This window comes from Saccostrea cucullata, unplaced genomic scaffold, assembly GCF_032062105.1.
Source record: "Saccostrea cucullata isolate Sc308-1 unplaced genomic scaffold, CSIRO_AGI_Scuc_v1 ctg16316, whole genome shotgun sequence".
NCBI lineage: Eukaryota > Metazoa > Mollusca > Bivalvia > Ostreida > Ostreidae > Saccostrea > Saccostrea cuccullata.
Genome location: NW_026941184.1, coordinates 435 through 12,016, shown reverse-complemented (window position 1 = coordinate 12,016; position 11,582 = coordinate 435). Strand labels below are relative to the sequence as shown.

Below are 11,582 nucleotides of genomic sequence, written 5' to 3'. Positions count from 1 at the left end.
GCGGATTAATCTAAGTACTGTCGTCAGTCCTTTCAGTACTACTTTCTGTAATTGCCGTCTGTCTAACTCGTTCGCTGACCTTATTCTAAAGATGCTGGTTCCGTTTATATGTGGTCGAATAGTATCAACCTCTCAAATGCGCGTGAAATAAAATCCAAAACACTTAGTCAGGGTATTAAGCATATATTTATACTCATATTATTCACCTCCTTTCTGACACTGCATGTCAATATGGTGGTATCCTTTAGACGTCTCTTGGTTACTTTACTTTTAGGTGAGATTTCTACCAACCTATCGGATAGAATACTTCCGGTTTGAGATGATAAAATTTATTTTTTTAATTAAGATTTTAAGAAGAGCATATAGGATGGTAATTTGTACACCAATATTAATTATAGAATATATAAATATGTGTAGCAAATTTTTGAAATTAAAACATGTATCACAATTCAGGTAATTTGGTGTCTTCTGAAAAGTATGATTTCAAGGAGAAGTTCATAAACGTTATTCAAAATCCGCAATCCTGGCAAGCTTCCGAAAGAACATGCGACAGGAATTATGAAAAACTTGCTACCTTCAAGGACGAACAAGAAATGTTCGAAGTCGAACGAAAACTTCACGAATTCACCAACAGAAGCCTTGCTACTTTCTGGATCGGAGGACGAGAGACCAAATATCAATGGGTGTGGTCTCATGGTGAGTACTACTCTACTTTTATATGTCTCTAAATAAAAAAAACAAAACAAAGTTTCAGCAGTGGACTTAAATCATAGATTATGCCTGCATATGTCGAATGTATGTAAATGATCCTAAAATAAGAACATATATACAGTGTACTTGCTTATTCTGATTAAAAAAAACCTTGATAACCTTATATAATGATTTCATATGATAGTTATTTTAAGACGTTTTTGTTAAAATAATGCTTATGCTTTTTTGAACCATCAATCTATCTTCATTTTAATATTACATGTGTTTGGATCTTCTGAAAAAAAAAATCAATATCTTTTTTCTTTGGTGTAGAATTATATTAAGGCACAACAAGTGTTCATGTTGTATTTATACTTGTACGTAGATCAGAGACCCCAGATGGGTAGAATTACAGGCTGCTTCCAAGGGAACCTGACATTTGCAGTGTACACTAATCTTCACAATAACCACCCAGAACTGTGTACAGCATTCTGTAAAATCGTGCTAAAACGACCATTCGCTGCGCTACAGGTACATGTACTAGCTTATAACATTTTCCCGTAATGCAAATTTTAAAAGAAGTTGCAACTTACCCTTCAAATTTTGCAACATACTCTATATAATACCTTATAACATGTTACATATTTAAAGGTATTCATTGAAAGTTGTGAATATAGTGAATTGTGTTTTACCAATTAACAAAACATCCATTTTTCAGGATCTTAAATGTTACTGTCTTTATGATACGACAAGTCTTCAGGAGACCCAGATCTATGAATGTAACAGGGCATGCGCGGGAAATCCCGGAGAGTTTTGTGGCGGTCAAAATCGTTCCTCCGTCTTTCCAACTTGGGGTTTGTCAATAACACCATTTCTTTTGAAATTTCCGTCCAGGTTGATCATCAAGTTTCTTTAACAAAGCTTTTACATGTAAAACTAGATTCTGTGGAATGGGGTCTACACGAGCCAACTACACATAAATATGGGAAGGACTGTGCCTTATTAATGTCCTCAAAGGATGAATATGTTTGGTCCACAGAGTTCTGTAGCCAACATCACCAATTTATCTGCTACGTTAGTAAGTATACTAAAAAAGTTTTGTTTTCATTGTAATATTCATCTTCTAAAAATGTGATTACCAATTAAGTCATTAACATTGTAAAATACTCGATGTGTTGTAACAGTAATCACAAACTCTTAATGTTTTAATATACCGATTAAAATTTTTGCAAATTGAATTTTCTCTCGAAAATTAAAGATAACATCCTTGACAAATCTTTATGAAATGCCAATAATTTTATGTAATTGGGATATTGCAACCCAGATGTTCCACATGCTTTTGTAGAAGAGAGCGCGATGTGTGAATGGTTGAAACAACCAACCCCTTGTTTGTATGTCGTGTCTGAGAAAACAGATTGGTACACTGCCAGCTACAAGTGTAATCAGATGCATGGGTACCTAGTGGACCGCGACGCCATTTCCCATCATAATCTGAATCTCTCAAATGTTTATTATTGGACTGGATTGACAAGGAAGCGACAGATCTGGACTGACGGTGAGTTAATTTTGATAAGACCTATCGACAAAGCAATAACCCGTTCATACGGTAAGCAGGAAGAGAGAGAGTGTTAAAGAAGAGCTCATTTTATTGCTGGAAATTGTCATAAATTTAGCGTAAAAAACGAGATACTGGGGGCAAATGAAGTTAATTATTCTTGAAAATTAACGCAAAATTGATCCTCTCTTCGTGGAGGTCAATCGTTCGAGAGCCCATCGATTTGGGGATCAAGATGCAATGCAGCATGTAACTCAGTAAACAGTTTTAAAATCCAGGAAACTGTCAGATTGATGCAGCAAAGTTCTAAGTGTCAATACTGATAATATTATACATAAAAGCCCATTGTTCTCCTCCCACAGAAAAATTCCGGAAATGAGTTTGCACGGCCGTCAAATTGTCGTTACCTATATAGAAATTACCAAAAACTAAATAACTGTTTTATATGAAAAAGGGTGAAGATGACGAACATTCATTGATGTCATAAAACTTCAAACAATACAGAGATGTGAACAGGGCATTTAACTCGGACCCCTAGACATTCCAGAGATAGGATCAGTTAAGCATCCCCTGATGACAGATCATACCCCAAGTAGACGGAACATTCCTAGTCAAATGATACAAAAAAAGTCCCAACAACTGGTATGAAAGAATTGAATAAAAATACAACCCAGTGATATTTGATATTAACTAGTAGGCCACTATAACGGCATATTACGCATTGCTGACTTGAAACGAGGTTGTTGAATCCCTGCAAGTTCAACCTATTTGTAAATAGCCTGCCTTGGTTTAAAATTTGATCGTATTCGGAGCATGCTCTTAAGTAACGAACAAGTTAGGAGGCATAAACCCATATACAGGTGTAAGCTGAATATCACTACATAAAGAAGGAAAGTTGACCATGGAAAAGCTGGAGTAATCTCGTCTGTCATAAAAAAAAGTAGCTGTTAGTTGGCTTTTAGTCGTCTGTAGTCAGGAAAAACACCTCCAAATGTGAAATAGATGTGGCAGCTTCTGTGTTGTCCTTAATTTGAAGTTCACCTGATATAAGGAGTCGACAAATGAGTGGAAATACCAGAGTTGTAGGTATTTAATATAAATTACATGAATGTATTGTCCTCTACAAAAATTTGAATTTTTCAATTAAAATTTGTAATTTTAATTGAAAAATTCAAAGTTTTATAGAGGACAGTATGCAAAATCTGGTCGTTATGTCTCAAAAAAGTTATTAATGAGTTATTTGCATGTAAATCAAAGAACTGACATATACAAAATGGGTTTTTTATATTCTTACCTGATATATTCCATGCCCCTCGAGGATCTGTAAAGAATTATAAGAAATTTCGCTAATTCATTTCGAAAATCTCATTGATCTCAAAAATCAATATTCGATTAAATTCTTATGAAAGCAAAACTATACTATGAAAATTACTCCGTATTTCACGTGTATTCTACTTGTTTAAAAATGCATTACTTGTAGTATTGAGAATAAAGAGCACTAATACCAAGCCTTACCCTTTATTTAAATGACTTCTTTTCTAACGAACCTGTTATAGAGATCTACTTATTTTAGGTTCAACAATTGACTTGTCTTTGAGACGCCATATTCCATTTCTAAACATCCAGGAAAAGCTATGCATCGCTTTGCAATACAGAAAAGATGGAGGATGGGGTTTGACATCAACAAGCTGTAGCAGAAAATATCCATCACTCTGTCAGTCGGGTAATACATTAGCCATCTGGTAATTAATAAAACACATATCTATAATTGCTTCAGTCAGTTCCATTAAATAAAGGACTTGTCGACGTCATTTAGCTAACTAGTAGCTAACTAGTACAACTGACATCGCCAATTGCAGCAATACATTCAGTGTCTAGCACTGGTCGGTCGGGTATTGCATTTGACAATTTAAATGACAAGAACCTAGCGCTATGTTAGTCTTGCGTTAGAAATAACAGTCTTTGTGTGACAATACCTATCCAACAAGAAAACTGTGATCGGTTGCCCAATTGATATAACATCAGATATCCAGCACGTTCACAGTTGGAGTCTGCTCTTAAAACTGAATGACATGAACAACTGTCATCCTCGCTGTGCCAGGGTTCCTGAACGATGGTGCAGTTCAGTATCGCATCATCGAGTTTTTTTTGTCGATGATCCTATGACACAATGGTTGGCTGACGATAGTGCGACAGAGCTGTGGCGATGGTGCGATGGTACAATAAAGAGATGACGATGATGCGATGATACGATAAAGGAATGATGATAATGTAGTGGACAATAAAGACATGACAATGATGCGATGATACGATAGAGGGAGGACGATGATGCGATGGAGCAATAAAGAGGTGACGATGATGCAATGGTACAATCAAGGGAGGACTATGATGCGATGGCGCAATTAAGTGATGACGATGATGCATTGGTACAATAAAGAGATGACGATGACGCAAAGGTACATTAAAAAGATGACGATGATGCGATGGTACAATAGAGGGAGGACGATGTTTGGATAGTAAAAAAGATAGGACGATGATAAGATGGTTAACTAAAGAGATTACGATAATGTGATGTTAAAATAAAGAGATGACGATGATGCGATGGTAAAATGAAGAGATGACGATGATTTGATGGTACAATAAATAGATGTCGATAGTGTGATGGTACAATAAAGATACGACGAAGATGCGATTGAACAATTAAGGGAGGACGATGGTATCATAAAGAGATTACGATAGTGCGATGGTACAATAAAGAAATGATGATGATGCAATTGTACAATAAAGAGATTAAAGAGATGACAATGATGTGATGGTACAATAAAGAGATGACGATGATACAATGGTACAATAAACAGATTACAATGACGCGATGGTACAATAAAGAGATTAAAGAGATGACGATGATGCAATGGTACAATAATGAGATGACAATTATGCGAAGATCCAGTTAAGAGATGACGATGATGTGATGGTACAATAAAGAGATGAAGATGATGCGACGGTAAAATTAAAGAGATGACAATGATGCGATGGTACAATAAAGATATGTCGATGATGCGATTGAACAATCAAGAAATGACATTATACATTGCCTGCAAGAGCAAAAAAGCAACTTGATAGCAAATGACACGATGGCATTGTTATGATGGAAAGTTATTGCACCATCGACTATTAGTCTTGATGTTGTGATAATAATAGGTGGCCCTATTTGGATTACACATCTTAGAGATCGACTGGCCATCAAATATCTATTGATATGATTATTTTAACAAATTTACGTTAAATACCTTTTTTTTTTGTTTTTTACTGGTGATTGAGCTTATTATTAGAAACAAAGGCATGGAACAAAAATTATTTGTGCTTCATAGGTGTTAAGATCCGTAATAGATTAATTTGTGACTTCCATATCAAGGGATAGATGCTGAGCCAGACATGTACTGTGAAAGCAAAATACAAATACAGTCTACTTTTTTTCAGGACTAAGGTATGCATCGGAAGATATACAAGTAAATGGTCCACCACATTTTCATAATAATACTCACACTCCGACAGATACCACTCAGACTACCCACGTGACTTCAACTAAAGGCGAATCTCCCTACATGGAGACAAAGTGTAAGAAACTTCTACATCATCTTAAGATTTGATATAGATGACTACACATTTTAACTCTCGTCATCATCAAGATGGAAACTAAGCAAAGCCCATAACTTTACTATATGTCTATTATTTTTGTTTTGGTATAACAGTGATGTACTGGGTGTTTGTTCCAGCTGGAGCGGTAATTCTGCTATTTTTATCCATGGTGCTGATTGGTTTTTATATCAAACGATCAAGGTGAGTATATTTATATAATAGTGTTGCATTATGCATGTACTATGCCTAAATAGTAGGCAGGGTTTGACACATGGTGCACGAGCCGGAGGCGAGTGCACTATGTGTCAAACCCTGCCTACTATTTAGGCATAGTACATGCATAATGCAACACTATTGTTATTATTATGCTGACTGTTAATTATTTATGCGGCAGTCTATTTGACTTTTTCCTGAAAATATCGGTGCTTAAACAGCGCACCTGCAAGAACTAATTCAAAATATTCATGCTAAAATTGTTTGCATGCTTAGTTATTTTGGTTACTAGTATTTTCTCTAAATAAGTCGGGATTTTCTGTCCCAAAGCAACACATCTTTATTTTCTGTTTTGTTCGTAAGCCTTATTTGTTTGCAGACGTCGATTCTCATTGATAATTTTCTTTTACATCCTTCAATCAAGCGTCATATAAAAAAGCGTTTTAATGACCCTATAAAATCAGTTCATCTAACGATCTGTATGTAATTAGTTTGAAAGATTGTTGTACACATTAATCTAAAGTTCCTTAGAATAATATAACTGTTTTCAAATAATATTTGTCTATTTTCTCCTTCTTGTGTCAATTGTATAAATTAAGTTTATATATTTCATAAAATTATATCAATCAGTGATCGTCTCTATGGCGTAATCGATAAGGCATCGGACTGACAATCTCATGGTCGTCAGTTCGATCCCCGGCATGTGCATGGAAGAATTTTATTCAGTAAATAAAGCCGTGCACTATTTCGGCATAGTATGCTTACGCTATATAAATCCTTAGACCACTATGCGAGAATAGTAGGGTATGGGTTATATAGAGACAAACTGACAGGAAGCATAATAATTCATAATGTTTGTATATTTTTAAAATATTTTCATAAAAAGTAATGATGGGGCTCTTTTACTTGAATGCCGCATGAGTAGCACGGTATTACAACTCAGGATTTCTGTTTGCACCATAGTATTCAGTTTATCGCATGGTGACTCTTAGGTTGCAGGTTCCAATTTTACAAAGAAAGTATACGATTTTACGCTTTGAGTATTCATCTGTGACGGAGCATTTTATTATGGAAAAGCTGTACATTATAATGCAATTAAAATGGTTATATTTCATAAAGTTAAGGTACTCGAGTATTTTATCCCTAAACGGACATAATTTTCTGCTCTTCATTACCCATCTTATATGAAATTGATTTTAGTTGAAAGATTTTCAAAGTATAATGTATAAAGGATTTACCAAGAGAAAGGTTATAGCATACATTAAAGCATGCTAATCAACGAGGATTGGCTTCAATGAGTTTATGCATATAAGCCGACTAGCAACTCAACTGTGCTGTTTTGGAAAACTGATTTTATTGATAAAAACAAAAGGATCATCGAATCTTGGGTTATTAGCAATAGAATACGTAAAGCTAACTGACAAAATTTTCATCTTTATCATAAAACACTGTTTTCATTTCAGACAAGCCACAATAACAGAAGGAAGTGTCGTTACCAAGACAACAGAAGAAAAAGTCGTTGAACCATTTTATTACATACTTGAAAAGCGTAATCAACAACCAAAAAGTGGGATATACAATAACATATTTCTTGAAAATCATTGTATTTTAAACTATAATCAACTTAATTTCGAGGGGACGCTAAAACAGCTGGTTCAAGACAGTACAAAAGTACTTACAGCAGATGAGAAGAGTACTAGTATACATGAAAATGACTATGACACAATGAGCTGTAAACTACACCAATACGAAAAATTATCGCACGGGAAGATGCAAATATACTGTGTTCAAGGGTTGTACGAAACTATCACGTAAAGTCATTAAAATATTAAAATAACTTTTAACAACTAAATATGCTAATTATAAAATAATCTTGAAAACGTTATTGCATGTCATTAGTTTTACTAGTTGCCCTTTGGTATCAATCTTGATGCTAAAAATAGACCACCAAAACGGCTGTCTACTCATAAGCTATTCAATAACCAAAATGCGAGGCATGTATGAGGTAGTTTTGGACATTGGGTAGGTGTGTGTTAGGACTGTCCAATCAGATTGCAGATCGTCAGATATAATTCGTCCCGCACGGTGTCGAGCGTGTGAATATCATCCACGACAAACACGTGAGTGTGGTCCGGAACTGTCGCCATCTTGTTTAGCTCGGGAATGTCCACGCTTCCAAAACCTAAAGTAAAAATACATGTATAGGCATAGATTGATTTCCTTTGTCTGTTTTACGACCAATATTCGTTAACATTGGCTATAATGAATTTGTCTTTCATTTGCCAGTCTATTATAGATAAATTGGATAAAATATTTAGATAACAATATTGGTACTCCCTATAAAACTACTTCGACATATCCTTAAGGAAGTACATGTATATCAGTGTTTGAGATTTTTCTGAGAATTTCGGTTGTAGTTGAATTTGTCTAATATACATGTTATTATAAGAACATATTACTACATGTATAGATCTGATTTTAAAAAAAATTCTGGTTATTATATTTTATATTGAAATATATATTATGTCTTGATAAAAATATTGTTAATAAAATGATGAAATCTTGACGTTTGAGACAATGTGATTTATATAATGTAGTATAACATACCAATAGAGAATATTTCTATTCCTCTGAGTTTGACCAGCTTTAGGACGTCGTCTAGTTTATATGGATTCGTGGACTGCCCATCTGTCATAATCACACCTGTAATAATTCTCATTTTAAAAAATTGATGTTCCAAAAAAAAAAAAAAAAAGAAATCTGTACTATATCCGGTATCTAGTAGTGCTTTATTACTTCATTTCCTTATACTTTTTATTTCAGCAAGATTTTGTCTGAGGTATAAGTACAGATGAATATTTAATTGACTTTCATTTCAGTTTAATCCCCATTCAATACATGTATTCGAAATTTTGAGTAATCTTCATAAAACATTTTTCATTGAAAAAGTTTATCTGCATATGCATATACTTTAAATTTTATAGAGACGGGTTGCAATCGATAGAACAAGTCAAATGGACTGACAGTTTAAGCTTCGTGTTTCCTCCGCTAATTCATATAAAACTTTGCTTTAACGCTGATAAATATTCAAAAGAAATCTAACTTATGAAGTAATGCCTCTTCAGGCTACCTTGCATAGCAAATTAAAAATAAAGAAGATGGGGGGGATAAGGCGGGCAGAATGCCTATAGCGCAACAGATAAGAAGTGAAAAATTTGTGAAAAATTTACTCTCAATTATATCCAAATTTTATGTCATATTCCATCTAATATTAAAGTATACTTAATGTAAAATTTCTACAATTTACACAAATCTCACAAAGACTGAAAATATTTGCCTATGAAAAAGCATACACAGACTTAAAAGAACAAAAACGGTCACTTTTTCATACTTGAACAAAATGTTTCAATATGAGTGGGTCTTCGCTCCATTTTTGAAAGATAATCCTAAAAGTTTGCGATAAAATAAATATTTTTTTGGTTTTGGAGCGAAGACCCACTATACCTTAAAAGTACACTTTTATGACAAAACATGCGCATCTTTCCGAGAAATACTTCAAGTCCATTAAGTCAAGGGTCATATCACAAACATGATTCAAATGCCCCTAAACTTCATGAGCCGTGTAGCATAGTGGGTAGCGCGTTAGTCTCAAAGCAATCTGATACAAAGGTATTTTGTTACAGGGGTTCGAATCCCACGTATACCATCGAATATTTTTATAAATGAAATTTTTTAAAGATATTTATTTTCTCTCCGAAAATGTTTTTTTTTCCTCATATTTTCATAAATTTCAATAATGATATGTAATTTATATACTCAATTTACATATCAAATGTGATTTCTTGAAATCTGATGCTATAGGCATTCTGCCCGCCTTATCCCCCATCTTCTTTCTTTTACTGCAAAATTTTAAAAATATAATGATTATTCATTTATTCCAGTGAGAGTTGTCTCTCTTAGCAGATGGGTTAATGAACCTTAACCTTAATGAAAGCTACATGTAGGAAATGGTACAGGTGTAACGTATATAGATCGGTCATTGTATTCATTTTACCAGTACCATTAAGTAAGAATTCACTACACACTTTTTATACCCCGAGAAAACTTATAGTTGAAGTGAATCACTTGGAAAGTATGTGCACTTGAAAAGGAATTTACGCTCTTAAAAATATTTAAACGAAGGAATCTACACATATCGTCAACGTCAAACAATGACACATTTACCGACCTTAAAGAATTAAGTTTTAATTTTTTTGTTTCAATTTTTTGTAAGGAAATTCTTGGTTGCATCATAAAATCCAACATCTTTCTTGTTATACGAAAATATAGAAACAGAAAGGTATTTTCGCAAAGGCAAATGTTGGAATATATTCCTAACTCAGACAAAATGCTCTTATAAATAAGTACATGTATTGATTTTTAATGAAATATACCGTAATGAATTCAGAAATTAAACATAGCATCTAAGTGCATTTTTTTTACACAAAACTCGTGAGTGGACGATTTCATTTCTGATATTAAAAAAAATCCCAAAGGTACAAAAAAGTGAATGGTACAAGTTATATAGTTATCTATTTCTGCATCATATAATATTTAAATATTTATCATTAGTCATTACACATGTAAGAGAATGTTGCTCCGCTCACTATACGCATTATATCATCAATATATCTTTAGTATGGTGACTACAAGGCTCTTACCCACACGAGGTACCGTAAGGGGGCGTGGGGAGGCAGAAAATCCCTGATTTAGTAAAATTTCAAACGCCTTATGAGTATACGTATTTCCAAGTGAGAATCTGATATTAAGCAGTGCGTCTTGTAAGCTCCTTTTGTCGTTGTGAGCAGAGAGTCCAAATTCTAGCTGGGCGTCCGTGCTGAAGGATATAACGCCCACCCTCACATCCTGGGCACCCTGTCCAATGTTAAACCCCTCCACGAATCTGGCAATAAAGGAGAGCTCCTTGTCGAAGTTTGCCACGCTTCCGAGACTGGAGGATTTGTCCACAATGAAGAAGATGTCGGCAGGCTTGTTGTTACACCCTACAAGAAAAATATGATAAAGTTAATGTTTACCAAAACTCCACATTTTATCATTGTCAGTTTATTAAAAAAATAAATAATTTTCAATCGAATAGGAATACTAGCACTAAAACAGAATAGTACAAATAAATGGGCGTAATCAAACTAGCTTAGCTAATTAATTATGTTCCCCAAACGAAGTTGGGGAACATATTGTTTTTACTCTGTTTCTTATTAAGGTCTTCCGTCTCCAACGGAAGACCTTCTTGTTTTCGTTCGGTTTCTTTTTCCCTATTAAGGTCTTCCGTCTCCAACGGAAGACCTTCTTGTTTTCGTTCGGTTTCTTTTTCCCTATTATTATTATTATTCTTCCAACCGATTTTGTGCAAGCGATTTCTCAGAGATGGCTCGTCCGATTTCTACCAAACTTTCAGATCTGAAAGATATTCAACTGATCTTGATAG

General features: G+C 34.3%; 2 protein-coding genes across 2 annotated transcripts; one reads left to right on the top strand and one right to left on the bottom strand.

Annotated features, from left to right (window-relative positions):
• The first annotated feature begins 216 nt into the window (after positions 1–216).
• On the top strand, positions 217–7,934 carry LOC134257361 (uncharacterized). Its single transcript, XM_062739988.1, has 10 exons — positions 217–274; positions 454–696; positions 1,076–1,221; positions 1,409–1,544; positions 1,631–1,768; positions 2,036–2,245; positions 3,819–3,968; positions 5,726–5,863; positions 5,998–6,085; positions 7,561–7,934. Exons 1-10 carry the CDS (start codon positions 232–234, stop codon positions 7,910–7,912), a joined length of 1,644 nt encoding a protein of 547 aa, XP_062595972.1. The 5' UTR covers positions 217–231; the 3' UTR covers positions 7,913–7,934.
• A 193-nt stretch (positions 7,935–8,127) lies between these two features.
• On the bottom strand, positions 8,128–11,149 carry LOC134257362 (collagen alpha-1(XIV) chain-like; the record flags this gene model as incomplete). Its single annotated transcript, XM_062739989.1, has 3 exons — positions 8,128–8,279; positions 8,705–8,800; positions 10,798–11,149. Coding segments are annotated over 3 exons (597 nt in total), but the record flags the coding sequence as incomplete, so codon positions are not given.
• Positions 11,150–11,582: the final 433 nt, after the last annotated feature.